The 18568-nt window shown below is 34.7% G+C and overlaps 1 protein-coding gene across 4 annotated transcripts in view; it reads left to right on the top strand.

The window, feature by feature from the left end:
* Nucleotides 1–18568, top strand: part of CACNA2D1 (calcium voltage-gated channel auxiliary subunit alpha2delta 1) — a 360232-nt gene that overhangs the window by 315446 nt on the left and 26218 nt on the right. Inside the window, exons 19-27 of one of the 4 annotated variants that reach the window (XM_058023719.1) lie at nucleotides 5400–5471; nucleotides 6583–6654; nucleotides 10395–10456; nucleotides 12123–12199; nucleotides 13431–13445; nucleotides 14153–14213; nucleotides 15938–16035; nucleotides 18019–18103; nucleotides 18315–18377. In XM_058023719.1, the coding sequence (XP_057879702.1) occupies nucleotides 5400–5471; nucleotides 6583–6654; nucleotides 10395–10456; nucleotides 12123–12199; nucleotides 13431–13445; nucleotides 14153–14213; nucleotides 15938–16035; nucleotides 18019–18103; nucleotides 18315–18377 (605 nt within the window). Of the gene's footprint in view, nucleotides 1–1529; nucleotides 1587–5399; nucleotides 5472–6582; nucleotides 6655–10394; nucleotides 10457–12122; nucleotides 12200–13286; nucleotides 13343–13430; nucleotides 13446–14152; nucleotides 14214–15937; nucleotides 16036–18018; nucleotides 18104–18314; nucleotides 18378–18568 lie in introns of those variants that run through there. The other 3 variants (XM_058023722.1, XM_058023720.1, XM_058023721.1) reach the window with 3 other exon arrangements.

Genomic DNA, 18568 nt, shown 5'->3' with positions numbered 1-18568 from the left:
AAAACTCAGCTCATCCCAAATAAATCTAGGCAAACTGAGGTGGATTATTAGGATGCTAATTGTCATGGTTTCTCTGTGTAATTTTCCTCTTAAAAGGATATGGAAGTCCTGAGATGTTTTCCCTTCATGCTCAAAACTTTGATTTAGAGTATGTTTAAAACAGGATGTTTTATACGTAACAATTGTTATGTTGTAGAACAATGTCTAAATGTAACATTAAACATTTGAATTATTATTGTTATTGTTGTTATTAACAGTTACACAGACTAGAGTTTTCCACTCCCAGTTTGTGTGGGGTGGTGCATGCTCTTCAGGCTGATACAGGAACTACAGTTTAAAACTATGGTACTCAACAAAGACAGATGTATTTAGAATTCATGGACTTTCTTTAACATGTCATATTAATTTTAGTGGAACCTCCCAGTAGCTGTTAACTTATTAACAAACATCATTTTAACCCTTTTTGCCAGCAATTTTTCAATAGTTGTAAAATAAAACATAACTACGTCTTTACCTTTGGAGAGGTGAGGGCTTCTTACACTTCCAATTCTTCCTTCTTTTGAATGTCTTCTGCTTTCCTTCTGAAAATCTATTTCCTCAAATCACAACTGGTTCAACACAATCAATATTTTGAGAAATTGACTTGAAGTTTGTAAAGTTGTTTGCACAACTGAGAAAAGTCAACAAACAACAAATTCAACAGCATATTAAAATAATTTAAACGTTTCCCATCATGTTCTTATTTGCTGAAATATGTGAAAATTATGCCAAAGCATAACAGGAAAACTTTTAATATGCATCTTAATATAGTTTTAAACAACTTAAATCATTTTTATGTTTGTGTAATTAGCAAGTTTTTTTATAGTACTTAATTTTATGTTTTATTGTCAATTTTCTTTGTTTGTGTCTGCATATATGCATATATTTTTCCCACTGTTATGGGAGAGAACAGGTGGATGCACCACCCAACAAATGTAGTCACTGAAGTGAGTCCATTAAGCATGTATTAACAAGCTAAATCTTAGTTACATTGTGAAAACAGTAAATAATTCTATTTCTCAAACTATTCTAAAGATTAGAATCCTTCTCTTCATTTTTACTGTGGTTCTGATCAAGACCCATTTAATGGCAGACCTAAAACTCCATATGCCTTCAGTGAAGTCCAATATTCTTTCTTACTGTTTAGGGTTATTTAAGCAGCTTAGGAGGAGCTGGGTTTTAGGATCAAATATAAATAAATAGTGAGATATTCTCATTCTGTATATTATTCTGTCAGAATATGTGGAAGGGAGAGCCCTCTGTTAATTTTATTCACATTAACATATGTCTGATTTTTGTTTCCCTATCCTAAAACTGTGTTTAATTCTGGAAGAGAGCTCAGAATTCATGATCAGGGTGAGGGGTGGTCTCTGCTTGCAGTAGTAAACATGCACTGGACAGCACAGATGTTGAGAAAACACTCCCATTCTATAAGTAGGCTATTAACTAATAGTGCAAAAATATAAATTACTGCTTTTTTGTTACTTCAGCAAATTGGTGTGGGCATACCAAAAGTTAAATTGAGAAAAAGGAGACCCCATGTACAGGTAACTTTGGATGGAGGTGATTAGTGCATTAGAATGCATAGACCTGGAAATATAATTAGAAAGCTTCTGCCCTGCTTACTAGGAAAAATCTAACTAGAGAACTGTTTATTGTGACAAACAGCTTCCAAAGCATGAAGCTTGCATCCTTTCCTGTTTAAATAATAGAAAACATGCTATTGGCTGTAGTGAAGGGCATTCCATTAAATTATGATGCTTTACTAATAGGTGCTAATTAGAGTCGTGCTGTAAAAATTCTTCTTCAGATGTTGAAATTAATTTGAAGAGTGGAAATAAAAAAAGACTACTTGTGCTGGCTTTGCTTGCATAAACCCAAAGTCAAGAGAAGATCAGAGGACAATTCTTGTGACTTTATTGCCAAGTTTTATTGTACAGTGTATGCTGCATAAAATTACAGAATATGAGTTGTTCAGGGTTTTTTTGGTTGTTGTTTTTTTTTTTTTTCCCTGGGGAAGTCAGAGTAGAGAATATGTTCTATCTGCCATTTCTTTATCTATATCCTAAATTTTCTCAATTTAGCAGACCCAACTGCACAGAATTAACTGCCATTAGCCTGAACAGTATGACTAGTCATGTTTATGTAATGCAATTGCTCAGCAAAAAACATGTAATGAAAATTTAAAAATCACTAAAGGAATATATTAACTATGTAACTAGAAAATTAATAAACTTAAACATGGTATATCAAGTTTGATTTCTTACACATATGGGAATCTGTAATGCAAAACTTGTGGCCTGCACAGCAACACCAGTAAAACATGGTGTAAAATCCTGATCCAGGTCAGCGATTTCAGCAAGTATTGGGTGGCTGTGTTTATAACACATGTAGAAGGCCACCTCAGGGCTGAGTTTTTGTTTGTGCACTGGAGAAATCAGCACTGAATCAAAAAAAAAAGTCTTGTTTTTCTTAGCACAGCTGGCTCCTGAGCTTGCCGTGGTGTGTCTGGCTGCTGCTGGGTTTGCCAGGCAGTGCTGCTGCCCGGGGAGGTCAGCACTGCAAAACCTCTGGGCTCCCATCCCCTCCAGATGCTCCTGAGTTTACCCCTGTGACTTTTTTCCATCACTTCTTTTAAAATTCTTTTAAAAGCCCAGTAGCCTTTGTCTTCACTAGTACTGCAGGTATGAGTAAGAACTAAGCTCCTGCAACACAGCAAACAAGGTCATCCATAGAATTTGTGAGAACTGACTTCCCAAAACACACAAAAGCATTTTAGTTAACTTTTTTTTATGTTGCTGCACCAGTTCTTTCTTTCTTTGTTTCCTTCATGAGTTGTCATTGAAATTATAGATCCTTGCCTTTATTTGTCCTGCTGAAAATGGATTGCAATCCTTTTGTTTGCATGCTTCATTGCTGGTGATTTATTTCTGTTCTGTTTTGTTAAGTTGTGCTGCTGAATATGGTGGTGGTGGTGAGCTTATTCCAGTCATGTTAAGGGCATGACTGGATAAAGAGAAGAACAAACTGAACTGTAAGTTTGTTTCTTCGTGGCTTGGAATAAACCCCAGTAAATGGCAACCTTGGAAATAAAAATTATGGAGCCCAAATACCGGTATAAACATTCTTGGAGAAAAGAGACATAAAGGGGAATTAGTCTTCCCTTTTAAAGTAGCAGTGTAGGAATTTTCTGTTCTAGCTCTTAGTGGCTGTCTTTGTGCCTCAGGCACATCTAAGAATGCATTTATACATGATTAGGTTTTTTTTGCCTATTAAAAGTGATTAATAAGTATCATATAAGAATTGTGAGGTGATATAATATAAATCTTAAAAAGAAGAACAGTTAATGCATACTTGAATTTTTACAGAATTAAAGTTTGCTATTTTGTCTTTGGGACTCCTTGACTATGACTAGCCCAGGTTATCATTTGAAATGAGTATTGACCTTGATTTGATGTGATGGCTTTATTATTTTTTTTCTTTTTTTTTACCATTTATTTTCTTCTCTGTTCCTTTGTGTGTTGGAATGGAATGTGAACTTCATAAATGCCTCCTCTGCCATGCCAATGCCTTCATGCATGCTGTTTGGGTTTGACCATGCTATTCATTATCCATTGCATGTAAGATATATAAATTTTTATTTATTTTTACATTTAAGCCTTTTGTTACTTATTTTGAGAGTGTGGATTTGTTGGGAGGGAAAAGCAACTGCAGAGCAATAATTGAATAATTTTGAATTAGTAGGGAGCATACATTAATGCCATTATATTGAAGTTGCTAGTTTTATCAATCATAAATAAATAGATATGCAAAAATTTTCTTGAAGTTTTCAGTAAATATTTTAAAGAAATATTTAGAATATTCCCAGAATCTTTGTCTGCAGTGTTTTCAGTACATATTCTCTTCCTGATAATAAATGTATTGTTTTTTCTTTTAGCAGACAGTAAGTCTTGTTAAGAACAAGAAAGATTCTGTATGGCCAGAGACATGTACATTTTGTCCTCAAGAAAAAGAAGAAATAATCTTCTGTCTTCTTGGCCTATTCTATATTACAATCTTGAAAATAAGAGCTGTTGTTAAGCTCTTAGTACTCCAGACTGTTACATGAAGGCATCTTTTACCATTTGTTCAGGATATTACTTGCTTCCGGTGCATACATGTGTTGTGATGAAACATGTATGCATTCCTTGATAGAACAGTCACATGTACATTTGTCATTTAGCTTTGCCAGAGAATGCTAAGATATGAGAAATATGATTGTAATTTTGAAGGAAGGGACTTTAGTCTACCTTTAATCTATATGTCAGTATAGGAGAATTGCTGAAATCTCTTAATTTTTTTTTTTTATCTTCTACTCTGAATGGTTAAGTAATATATCCCCATACTCCTTTTTCTAAAGAAATGCACTTGCTTTTAGGGGGTGCATTAAATAACTACTGGGTGATGAGGATGGATTATTTTTACACCACACACAATATAAAGTCAATGGGGCTTAGGCAAAATTGCCAGAAAAAAATGTTGGATTCCAACTCATATGGAAGATGGCTCTGGCCAAGTAAATGCAGACTGCAGCTGAGAAAGGAGCAAGGGCTGGAGGGTGGTTTGATCTAGTTCAGCAGAGCTACACTGGCTTTCCAGAACTCCTGTGGGGCCAGGGTTTCTACAGATGTAGATCACCAAAGTTCTCTGTGCTCCACAGTTGAGGGTTTACATCATCAATGTTCCTTAGGTCTGGAAGATTGGGTTTCAGTATGTCTGTGCCACAGGTTTCCATCTTCTAAACTGAGGTAACAGTGCTGATGTAAAGAGAAATGCTTTTGAAACTCCAAGGTGTTCAGGGAAGTCCTGCAATGCTGACAAAAAAAGTGGGGTTTATTTTTTATAAACCCCAAGTAATTGGCTGTAATTGCTGCCTTTTTGAATCTTGAACTGTAGTCTATTCCCACCTCACATCAGCAAGCCTGTGTTGTATTTTGCTCTTGGTAAAATTGCAGAGTACAGTTGCCCAGCTTGCTGGTTGGGTGGAAAACTCTCCCAAATTTCTCTCTCCTTTCTTGGAGGCAGGACATCAAGTGAGAGATTCATATCCTCTGCTTCCTCTGCTTGAGCCCCACACATGACAGGCTGTAGACAGACACTGGCAATTAGTATTAATTTGATTTTCACTTATCCAATTAACCTCCCTATTCAACAAAATAAAATAAATGAGAAAGGGCCACTAGTAATGCTACAAGAGATTAAAATAGACGGGTAAGTAAACTCAGTAAAGTAGGCTAATTTGAAATGAAGGGATTAGAGTGGTTTGTGATATTAAACTACTCTGTCTTTATTATTTGATCATTTAATATCTTCTGCTTCAGAATCCTAAATCCCAGGAACCTGTTACGCTGGATTTTCTAGATGCTGAATTGGAAAATGATATTAAAGTTGAGGTGAGATTACCTGGTTTCTTAGCTCCTGTTGCTGTTCATGTTTCACCATGTCATAAACTGCAAACCAATCAATGTTCTAGATTTTGAATGGGTATCTATTTCAATATAAATCTGAATTTTAAATTTGTCTAAATATAACTTTATATAGAAATAAAGTTATATTTAGACAAATTAAACCCCAGCATTATTCATAGGCGAGGGCAATGTATTATATTCGTCTCATTTTGAAAACCACCATGATTGCTACTTAAATTCTTCTTCATTAAAGCACCAATTCCTGAGAAGGAAGCTAGAAAAATTTTTCAAAACACTTTTTCATAACACTTTTTAATAGAATATTTACCTGAAATATTTTAAAAGTATTTCCCTATTAATGCAAGATTTTTCCTGTGACAAAAAAGAGAACTGAGAAACAAAGTTGTGCGGACAGCAAATTAATTCCTCTGTATATTTTTCAGTTACTGATTTTGTAATATATTCAGAAGTTATAAATTTTTAAGATCATTAGTTATTTTTCTGAAATCAGATTAAAGGCTTTTAAACATTTTACATTTTTAACATATTTTTGACTGAAATTGTTCTTTTATACTGACAGTAATCACCCTGCTTTGGTATCTGTTTAATTCTGCCTTGAAGTTTCTTTGAAATGGCTGCTTCAGAGGGGAGTTACTCTTGAACTGGTACAAAAGTATTTCTGTGAATCAGTGCTACTACCTGAATCACACAGATGTGCTGGGAGGGACAAGAAATGCTAGGCAAAGCTTCTTTTCATGCAGAATGAAAACTTCATTTCACACAGAATTCATTCTCTCTCTGTCAGTGCCCAACATCAAGCAGTTTTATGGCATGGTCTGGCAATTGAAAGTACATCAGAATTGTTGCTTCTTAACTCTACTGATTTTGGTATATATTTGGATAAAACAACTTCTAATTGGAAAAATCAGAAAATTGTAAACAAAACTTTTTTTTTAATAGTTGTGACTTCCATTTGCATTAGCATTTTCTGCGTTTTTAAGAAATATTTTGGTCACTTGAATGATTATTCATGTTACATGCAACACCTACACTTTTTATCTTTATTTCACTTTTTCCTTTTCTTCCTTGCCAATAGATTCGGAAAAAAATGATAGATGGAGAAAGTGGAGAAAAAACATTTGAAACACTGGTCAAGTCCCAAGATGAGGTAAGATAGGAACCCAAAGAGTTAAGTTTACAGGAATAAACCAAACCAGAAAAATAATGTGAAATGGTGAAATGCTGTGATATTCATTTTGTAATGACAATTTGTACCATTTCTTCCCTTCCAAAAAAAGATTTGCTAGTTTTACTGGCTTATAGTAAAAAAATATGTACTTAGGAAAAAAAGAATTGTTTTGTTTCTTGGTTTCTTTGGTGCATCATTAATCAGGCAGTTGTTGATGAGGTCTTACACTCTGTTCAACAGGAAATGGACCCAGCCTACTTCTGTGCATGAATTCCAAAACAAAGTGCTTAATTTGCTTGCAGAGATGTGTGAGGATGGGTTTGGTAGTTTATATTGTGGTTGAATTGGAAGAAAATTGTGAGAAAAAAATAATAAAGTAATATTTTTTAGCCATAAATGAAGACTCTTTGGGATAAGCAAATTCATCTTACAGTTATATCATGTACTTTCTGAACAGCTTGTTGAGTTCTTTATTTTCTTGTCCAAAATACTTATTCCTGAAAAACATTGCTACTGTTTTCTCTAATATGCAGACGTTTTCTAGCAATAGGAAATACTCAGATTTGATATAGGTCATTACAGGGGTGCCTACTTCTTGGGGACCTCAGTGAGAAGAAATCATGACTGGTGTGCTGAAGGAGCAGCTCTGGCCAGAGTGTGCCCCACAGTCACAGTTCCACAACAGCTTTTTGGAACTCTTTTGCTCTGACCACAATTCAGTTTGAAGATATTTAATTTGATGACTTAGCAGACACAGCACAACACATAGATATAAACTCACTGTAACAATAATAAGAAGAATTGCTTGCAGTTAATTCATACTGACTTTCCCCTTTTCCCAGTGCGAAAAGTGCCCTTGCCTCCTTTTAGTGTTTCATGCTTTCTCACAGTGAAATGCTAAAACCAAGCTTTACAATACTGCTTTTCAATCTCTGGGTAAATCCTGCCCTGTGAGAAAATTGTGTTTTTTCCTGAAGCGTTCCAGTGTTGGAGGATGGTGCACAAATAGGTGTTTTCTGGGGCAGAGAGGCAAAGCCCCAGTGGATGCCAGCTCTGCCCCCTCCCCTGTGTCAGGATCCCATGCAGTTTAGGATGTTTAGGATGCCGCCAGTCTGTTCCCTTAAGGGAAACTGGATCATTCCTGAGCCGCTGTCAGAGAGAGTCCAAAGCCCTGCTGGCATCTGAGATGAGGATAAACTGCTGCTGAAGGAAGAGACTCCATGCTGGCACATTTTCAGATTTATGTTGTTTTGTTTAAGGAGTGCCTTTCCAGATCTATGGGTGAAAAAGGCTCTGTGTAGGTGGTTGGAAGAGGAAGGGTTAGAAGGTCACAAAAATACAATAACATTAATATGGTTGTACAAGAAATTGCATTAATGGCAAACATTTTGAAGAGATTTCAGGCTTTTTGTACATTTTTCAGGCTCTGTTCTACACAAGAACTGAAATAGTTAGTCCTGCAACTCTTTGCCCAAAGAAAGAGGGAGGGAAGTGTTGGAAATGCTGAAGTCAGTTGCAGAATCTGGGCAGGAGGGAGGATGTGACATCCCTGGGTGCATGAGAATGTGCCAGTTACACACGGCCCAGACCACAATCTGTGTTGGAATAAAATATCCCCAGCCTTTGATCCCAGATGTCTCAATGCCAATGAAATTAATTATCCTCACCTTCCCTTTCACCATGGCCCAAGATTTCTTCCTCTACCCAGACCTCTGTGAGAGAAGAAAGGAGCAGCCAGAGCTGGCTGGCTGTGATGACTGCTTCCAGCCATTGCAGCCCCCAGCTCCAGGCTGCTAGAACCAGAAAAAAGCTGCTTTAAACCACGGGCCACGCATGAGCCATGCATCACTTAGCACTTGATAGCTTCATATATTTTCTTATAAAATGGGCTGATGTGGTCGGCTGCTCTGAACTGACATTTGCAGTCTTCGGGCTTAAAATTGATGTTCTTTTTGTTTTGCTTTTTTGGTTTAAGTTTGCATCGCTCTCCTTTTGTGTTGCAGCTGGCCCCAGCAGCGTCTTGGGAGATGACTTCATCCTACAGCATAGAGACTGGGCTTGTAGCAAATGTGGGTGGGGTGCTCTGGAGTCTCCCAGGGCCTCGGGGGCTTTCCAAGGAACAGAGGAGATGCCATAGGAACAAAAGCATTGCCACATTTGGCACCAGGGGTGGGCAGCAGTGAAAACTGAAGGGTCACAAAAGCTGCAGTGCCATGTGTGAGTTCCTTGGCAGTGATCAGCTGGGGATAGGATGGGCTCAGAGTGCCCACTGAGGGAGATGGCAAAGGTGAATGGGAGCTGAGGTGTGAGGATGTGTTATCTGCTGGGTCTGCTTTGGAGGGAGCTTTCAGCCAATTTGCTTTCAGGCACTGTGACAGTGCTGGTGGCAACAGGATTTAATTACAGCCCCATTCTTCTCTTCCCTCCCCTCCCACCTTGGGCACTGTTTTATTCTTGTGGGGGTACCCATGACACTGTGCCTGATTTGGAGGCTGACTTTAGCCTGAAGTACACATTCAGTATAAATAGGCTTCAACAGGAATCTCTTCGTCCATCTTTTTACCTTAAATACAAAATGTATCAGAGTACAAGACACTGTTATATGCATCTTCTTTCTCATTTTCTTTTATCTTTTTTTACATTTTCTTTCATCTTTTCTTAATTTTCTTTCAAAAATGAAAAAAATAAATTATTTTCCTGTCATGCTTTACTGAAAAGCAGCAGCCAGGTAATGAGAGAGTTTGAATTTATTATTGTCATACAAGTCACCTCTTTTCCAAATGGTCATTTTCTCACTATCCTTTTACCATAGGGAAAGAAAGAACCTAGAGGTTTACCTGTAGTACCTTTCACCAATGTTTGCAATGTTTCAGTGCAACAGCTGTACAGTCCTCACTGCTGGCATACTTACAAAAATTTGATTGTTAAAGTAATAATATGTTGCAGCTGGCATAATCTTACAGCTTTCAAAGTGGAAAACTGAGTAAAACAATGTCAGCCAGGTGGATTCATGATTAAATCTATGGGGAACTGTGGGACTGTGCCTATCGTGCTATTTTTCATACCACAAGAAAACAAATGGTAAAGATTATCCTAATGTATTAAGTTTTTTAAAAATAAACATTTATTTCAATGTTACATTTTTTCCCAAATTCAAGACCTTCCTAATTAGATTGGAAACACATGTTAAGTTTAGCAGCGGGTGTCTATACAATCAGAATTACCAGCCTGTGCCTGCAGTTATGATTCAAATAGAAATGCATTAAGCCAGTGGTGCTGTGACCTGAAAGGATGGGAAGGGTGGGCTATGGGTGGTTTTGTTTTTAAAGACTTACCTACAAAGACTTTTTATAACTGAGGGGTTTTTTTTTCAGTCTTTTCATAGTTTAAGTGCAAAATTCTCCATAAAAGAGAAAGCATTTTCTATCAAATTTAATGGTTTGTATAGGCCTGGCTAATGTGAAAAATACAGGTCAGGTTTGTCTGATTTTATTTAAATTTAAGTTTACTCATGTTCAATTATATGGTTGATTCTTTTGCAAAATGTAAGTTTGGAATATATTTAAGGAAAAGAGTTGCAGCTCAACCCATTTTTAGCAAAATAAATAGAAATACAAAAGATTTGTGCTTGATTTTACATAGTATTTTTTGAAGAAAGGTCACAATTATTGAAGCTCCTTAGTTTAATAATTCCATTTTTCACCAATATCTCTTTGTAGAGGTATATTGATAAAGGAAACAGAACATATACATGGACTGCTGTGAATGGCACTGATTACAGGTAACTCATTTCTGTCCACTGACTTCCTTTGTTTATTTAAGTGTCCTTTTGGTTAATTTGGGTTAATATTTTTAGCATTACAATTTTTATACTGGCTAAGGTGACATTGGTGTGTATATTATTTCTAATTCATTTAAGCACACAACATTGTAGCATTAGAAGGAATGTTGAAACATTCCTTAACATTACTCAAAACAAGGAAAGGTTTTCCAAGTCTCAGCAAAGTTAAACTACTCTAGTTCAAAGCTAAGTGGTATAAATATTGAGTCAAATTTTGACCAAAATTCTATTTCTGCTATGGTGAATTATAGCAATCCTCAGACAAGCTGGATTCCCATTTCTGTTGTGTCCTGCACAGGTGTACAGTCACTGAGAATTCAAACACTAATTTGGGTGTAAATGCAAACAAATCCATTTTAACAACAGAACATAAACCTAGGATCTTCTATTCACTATCCCATTTTTCTGTTGAACTGCCTCTATCTTTATACTCTGTAAGAAAAGGAAATTTTCATCAGACTGCCATCTAGCAATCACTAGAGAAATACATTAAATTTAAATGACTTCTTAATTCTGCCTGAGCTTCCTGGCATGGGATATAGCAATAAATCCTCAGAGTATCCTTGCAGAAAACTTATTAAACATAAAATTATAGATTTAGATTTTAATTAGCAATTTCTGCTAGCATTAAATGTTAATGACAGGTGCACTGACACTGATTTCCCTAGAGGAGAATTGGTAGAAGGCTATCACTAAATATTCAGCAATCTCACTCATATTCTGTATAAATTGCAAATGTGCCGCTAAAGGTCAGCTCATTTATGGGTCAACAGTGCAAGATTTTTAATGTTAATTTCTGCAGCTCTTCATTAGGAGCTGCTGCAGCTCTGCATGGATGTAATCCAAGTGTAAAAATTAAGGATGTTACTTGGGAGTTGATGATACTTATTTAATGATTACTCCTATCTCCTGTCCTTTACATGCATTTTTAGAACTGAACTCTTCTACATATGTGTAGAATATAGCTGCAAAAATAATTCCTGCATTTTTAACAAAAATAATTTTAATATAAAAGAAAACTTTCCAAATGCTCTGCAAAATTTAAATATTATCTACAATTGTGTCCAATAATTATTGGTGGTGACTACATGATTAAAGAAAACAATTTTTTTGGATCCTGAATGCAATGGATGCTAATGCAAGTATTGCCAGATGCATTTCCTGGAGAATATTGTTGGTTGTTTTATTAGTGAGAGTCTCTGGTTATATGATATGTGCAGATCAGCACAGCCCTAGGTGATATTTTTGCAGTCAGCGATTACCATGACATGTTATATTGGGATGTTCAGTGTGTCAGAGGAAGATACAAACTTCATGTATTTTTTTATTTATATTTATTTGGAAATGCCTTGTGTAACTGCTAAACATTACAGATATATTTGTGTTTAAAAGTGTAAATAAGAATGAAAATAAACTCAGGGACAATCAGGATTGGCATAAATGTACTTGTGTCTGAGTGTGAGGCTGGTATTTCACAGTGTGTGTGCCTCATCTCGTGACAGTCCAAATTACAAAATCGTTAATTACTTTCAAAACACAAAGAAGCTGAAACTAGAAAACTGCTGCAAATAACATAATTGCTTTACTTGTCTCATTTCTGTTGCAGTTTGGCACTGGTGTTACCATCATACAGCTTTTATTATATTAAAGCCAAAATAGATGAACCTATAGTTCTAGCCAGATGTAAGTATTGTAAAGATTCCCTGGTATTGTCTGGTATTGCAAAGTCTCAGATTCACTTAAAAAGCAATGTTTGAAACTCATAAATTTTGTGGAATTCAGTGATGTTACCATGATGTACCCAAAATCTTCAGCAATGATTCTAACCTGTTGTAACCTCTGAGGTGCAAGAAATATTCTATAAAAATAGAATATGTGCAGAACATGTCAGTCCCACTGACAACCCCTACCCCTTGCTCTGTGCCTATAGAATCATTGCTTTGTGTATCCTCTATTGCTGTCATTTTAAGGGTCTGGATAAAACAGGGGTCTGGATAAAAAAATTTTAATTTTTTTTTATTTTATTAGTAAAATATAGTAATACAGACTGTAAGAGTATACCTTTTTTTTTTTTTGTATTTGAGTTACAGTATAATATTTAGCAAATTATCTCTGCTAGAATGATGTGAAAGCCCTGTTTGGTTTGGGTTGCAGTTAGGTTTTATTTATTTTACAATTAGTTTTAGTGGATGTTTGCATTGTAGTTTTATATTAGACTGATTTTGAACCATTTACAGATTCTGAAGTGATAGCTGAAAATTATACTTGTCAGTATTCAAAGGATTTTTTGGTTTTTTTTTTTTTTTTTTAGGAGTAGCTTAACTGTAGTCTAGGTAGTACACAAAATAGAACCAATCACAGCCTTGTAACTTTTTTCAGGTGTTATGATAAATTTAGAAAAAGTATGTAGTTAAATAGAAAGTTTGAAAACCACAAAAAAAACCTCAGAGAGGCACAGATATTGTTAGTTTAGAGAAAACTTGGTTAGCATTGCATCACTCTCTTCTACCATTGCTCCCACATATGAAGAAGAATAGAGCAACTTTTAATAATGAGTGATTTATTTTGTAACTTTTTCCAATATGGAGTATTTTAATTTTTTAAGCAGAGAGTGTGATTCTCTTGATGAACTAGATCATCTGCTTTTTCACTTGTATCAATAAAACCTGCAAAACAGACCCTTGAAATAGCCACAGTGTATAGAAGGTACTGAGAAATAACTAAGAACCTATTCTTCAGTCTTCAGAGATGTTTGTCTTTTTTTTTCCAGACTACAGCTGTTTGTAAATTGAACCTTTGAATCTATGTGCAATATTTTTATTCAAGGGGCTGTTTGAATAAAATATTGGTTTGTGACCCCTTGTGCTTTACCCTGTTTTTTTCTGTTTCCCTGCTTTCTCTTTCTGATGGATAGTGACATCCAAAAAGGGCAAGTATATTCTTGTTGCTCAATTTCCTTCTGTTTACTGCAGTTGATATTTTTCTCTTATATTTCTATTCCTACTGGATATTCTCCTCTGTATTCCTCATCTCAGGATTCTCTTCATGATCATTGGGTACCATAGCAATAGAAAGGGCAAAACAAAAGTGAAGTATTTTTCTGTTTTCATGTACATTTTAATATGTTGCTGATCTCTAATGCTTCTTTGTCTGGTCCCATAAGTGTTCAGTGATATCATCTATTAAAGCCATTTTTTTAGTAGGATTTACAGTGATGCTACAACGATTGAGAGTTTTACATTTTACTACAGAAAATATTAGCAGTATTTTTCTTCGTGTTCTAAAAACTCAGCATCATTTATTTGTATCAGAGTTTACTTCTAGGGAAAATGTTTCATTTTTTTGATATTTGTTTGATATTTGAAAATATCTCATGTTGCTATGCTAATTAAATGTCTTAAATAAATGGTTAGCTATTATTTTACTGTTTCCAGTTGTACATTGTATATAATAATCAAGTAATTTCTTCTATGTTGTGAAATACTGAGAAGCCTGGAATTCATTAGAGAGAAAGTGTCTAAAACATTTCTTTCTAAATTCATGGATGCATGCAAAAGTTAGCCAGATAGTTTGATAAGAGAAACAATGGCAAAAATTCCAGTTTACTTACTTGGTGTTTACTTTTCATGTTTTTAGTTACAGAAACACTGAAGCCTGAGGATTTTGATCAATCTGGCTATACATTTTTAGCACCCAGGTTGGTGGATTTCCCAGTAATGTGTTATTTCTGCATCTGATCTGATTATTAACACATGGAGAATACTGATTTGACCAATAAAGCTTCATTTGGTAAAAAATTATCAATCTTTTTTCATGCTGGAATGTAAATAGCATCTTCAGGCTCTGATTTCTGCTCATATTAGTCAGAGAACTGCAAAAACTGATATTGATATTTTAATGGAAAACTTATTCACATCTGGGCATTTCTTGTGGTTCTGACTTCTAAGATTTTACAACTATTTTTAAAATAGGTTTCATAATGCTGACCACAGCATATTTCCCAACTTCAAGACAAAGGGTTTCAAAGCTCTCTATTATTTAAATATTAGTAAATTTTCAATTAATTGAACATAAAATCTATTAAGTAATTGAAAATTTATTAAATTCATTAGTTTCCTGAGATTTTGGTTTTTTCATGTGAAATTCTGCAGTTCTTATTTCCCTCTTAAGATTTTGCTTGCAAGGAAAACCTGATATGATAAAGACTTCCTAAAAATTGAGTTCCTCTAAAAGATAGTTATGATAAAGAAAGGAAATTATGTACAGTCAAGATAATTGAGAATTGTTGCATTCTTTTTTGTCTGATAAATTTCTGTATACTTTTAAATTTCAATTAATAGATTGATTTCAATTAATAGATTGATTTCAATTAATAGATTGATTTATGTAAAGTCTTCCGTCTTAAAATGTATCCTAATTTAACTCTTTAATTTTTCTGAAAGACTGAATTTATTGAGAATTAATTGTACCAATTAGAGCTTCCAGCAAGTCCCTACTGTCCTACAGAACAAAGTCTATTTGATATGTACCTTTGCTTAAATGTGAATATTGGTATAGTAAGGTAAATTCTGCCAGTATCTCTGGCAGGTAAGTCTGGCAGGTATCTCTGACTTATGGTAAGGTAAATAAAGGTTAATAACTTATCTTAGTCATATGGAATACTTGAACACACTTCTTCTGTGTGTAAAATTAAATTCACATAAAAACTCATTTTAAAAAGAGAGCCCCCTGCTTAACTGCTAAACACTCTTTACATTTTAATTAAAGTTGTTTAATGCCTTTCATCACATAATATTTGCCTCCAAAATGCCCAGTGACTTCTGCATTGCTTGCCAGCATTCAGTGAATTGCCCAATGATATATTGCTTTATTTCATTATACCAGGGACAGGAGTTTACTTTTTGTCTGCTTTGCATATGTCAAAGCAAAGAGTGTTTATATGTGGTTTGTACCCTAATAAAATTGCATTTAAAACTTCTCAGAGGATAGGGCCTTAAGCTGCAAATGTGGCCTGAGTTGAGCAGGGGGTGTCTGTGTTTCACCAGGTTCTTTCCAGTACAGGTTAATCCAGAAGCAATTTAAATTCACTGGGCATATTTTTAGTGTATAATGATGTCCTAATATGTCCTGCACCACTCTTCAGTTTGTTTTTTTCTGGGAATCTAATCCCTATTTCATGCATCCAGTTTTCTTACAATCCAAATCTTGACAAATGCTTAGGCAGGTGTTCGAACACTTTATTTTCTGTAGATGTCTGTGTGATTGATATGGTAATCAATAAATACTGATCATGGCAGCCAATTGACACAGCAATACCAGCTACTTCATAATAGTTGTGCAAGCCTGCTTGGACTTTTAAATTTTCTGCTTTAGTAGCACAAGAGAAAAAAAAGAGAAAACTGATGTTTTGCTGTTTTTCAGAGAATACTGTAACGATGTAAAAAAATCAGAAAACAACACTGAATTCCTATTAAATTTCAATGAATTCATTGACAGAAATACTCCAACCAGTTCATCATGTAAGTACACTTCTCACCTTACTGAAATATTTCCTTAGGAAAATACCTACCCGTGGATGAGAGTTCATGCTCAAATTTTGTGGCTTTGTTTTTTTCAGTAGAAATTATCTAGTGCTGGGATTTTCTATCAAGGTAGAGAGTGTAAACTTTGTTTTCAAGTTCTGGCATTATTTAAGAAAGATTTTAGGACATTATGCATCCTATATTTTCCATAATTCCTCTCAGCATCTTGCTGAAGCATCAAATAATACTGGTTCATTTAAATACACTCCAAATGTTTTTGAGTTTTTATTTTCTTGCTTGAGCATAGCAGCCAGTCTCAAACAGACTCAAAATCTCGTAATGAAATCTTCAACCTGCTTTCTTGACATTTTATTCCAAAAAAAGTAAAGAAAATAAGTCCAAGACTGAAATACCTAATAACCAGAAGAAAAAGATAAGGAAGTTATATTGGTGGTTCACAAATTGGTTAAAGAGATCTCACTTGGGCTTGAATAGCTGAAGACCACAAATCCATGTAACTGCTGCAGTGGTGAGCACTGGCCTTTGGGAAGGGATTAATTCATATTTTGAGATGAATTAACCTCTGTTAGAATAAATCTTAACCTCTGTTTAGAATAAATGAAGAGCTATTACCATCAGTAAGGTGCTAATGCCTTGTTCTCCAGAAAATATCAGTGTTTGAATTTAGTTTGGTACATACGCGTCTGTTTATTAATAATTTATAAATACTTGGAATAACTTCTTTTTTTTTCTTGTTTTCCTGACATCTTTTTGACATGTTGTTGTCAGAGAAAACTGGTCAATTTAGAAAGAATCTCTGTTACTGTGCTAGACCATGTAACTGAAGGAATGTCCACTTAGATATGATATCTTCTCAGAAAAGTACATTTTTGTGTGCTTGTATGGGTGTTTGGTGTTGTTATAACAGAATTATCTTATTCATTGACACATTGCTGACTGACTGAAATTTTATTTGAATACCTTGACTGAGTCTTGGAAATGGAAACATTTACCTTCAGTCTTGGAAATGAAAACATTTGCCTCCAGTAATTAAAACAACTAATGATAATTTCATAAAATTTAATAAGAAATGAAAATCCTTGTGTAATATTTAAGCAAATATTGAGAACACTTTTAGTGATTTTATGGTATACAGTCGTGCTTAGTAAGTAATTATTCCAAAATTTTATCCACCTATTGCTGTTTTTCAGTTTGGAATATGCAGCAATTGTTTTTTCCTTCTTTTTTTTCCTAATAATTAGGTTACTTTTGAAATAGTCTCCTTAATAAATAAACAGTGTTAACAGAGTTAAAGGACTGAGTGGCCATAGAAATTATCTCAGCTAAAAATGCTCTTCAGAAGAAAAAATAAATAAAATTCCCACATTGAAATAATCTTCAGTAACTCTGCTAAAGTGTTACTGAAAAAGATGTTTGAGAAGCACTGGCTTCAAACCATCCTTTAAAAGAAATTTAAGCATGGCATCTCTGTATAAGCTACTGATTCAAAACGAGTTTATTTCCCTATATCCATTTGCAGATGACAAATGTGTTTTAATTGAGAGCCTGGGACTTAATTGATCTAAATATATTTAAAATGTAGTTGAATGTCATGAGGAATTGTTGTTTCCTTGCATCAACTGAGATAAAAAGTGTTTTAATGAACACATGCTTTAAAAATAGGTTAATTTGCAGTTTTAGGGGCTTTACAAAGCTGTGGCCCTTATCACCTTCCTTATTCCTGAGATACAAAGACATTTTTAGGATACAAAGAAAATGTTTAACTGAACTCAACAGTGTGAGAGCATCTATCCAGCTCTAATTACCTGACATCATTTGAAGTTAGGCAGAATGTCAACTATTAACAGCCACTATTAACATTCAAGGAGAATCTTGATAACTCAGAATTTTGATTTAGGCTTTTATTGAAACTCCATCTCATATGGTTTCAGATGACTTACATTTTAACTCTTTTGATAGGTAATACTGACATGGTCATTAGAGTTTTGCTGGATGCAGGATTTACAAATGAACTTGTCCAAAATTATTGGAGTAAACTGTCGCTGTAAGTATTCTTTTTATTGACTATGGGTTTTTTATGCATTTCAGAGTTCGGAAACAAAATCTTATACATTTGTGTGAATATACAGATATGCAGGTAGTGTTACAGAGAACAGGTATTTATTCACAGTTATGCACTTTAATGGCAACCCTTGACATAGAAATTTTTGAGAATTCCAGTCAGTTTTCATTTTAAATCTTATTTTTATTTACAGAGATGGAGTTGTTGCACAATTTGTTGTTACAGATGGTGGAATTACTAGAGTGTTCCCCAAAAGGTAAGAATTATTACAAAATAGTATAATGCGATATTTTGAAGCCCTAGAGGCTGGACTGTTAAAGAGTGTCTTTATTGAATGAAAAACTACAGTCTCCTAGGGTCTAATTTGTACTCATAGCTATGAAATTGATGGAATGCCTTGTTTTTCTTTTATTTTACCCGTGTCACTGCTTGAATCTAATCTGTCCC

Source organism: Melospiza georgiana, chromosome 4 (genome assembly GCF_028018845.1).
Source record: "Melospiza georgiana isolate bMelGeo1 chromosome 4, bMelGeo1.pri, whole genome shotgun sequence".
NCBI classification, from domain to species: Eukaryota; Metazoa; Chordata; class Aves; order Passeriformes; family Passerellidae; genus Melospiza; species Melospiza georgiana.
Note: the sequence above shows the minus strand (reverse complement) of the source record. Positions and strands in the feature narration are given on the sequence as shown.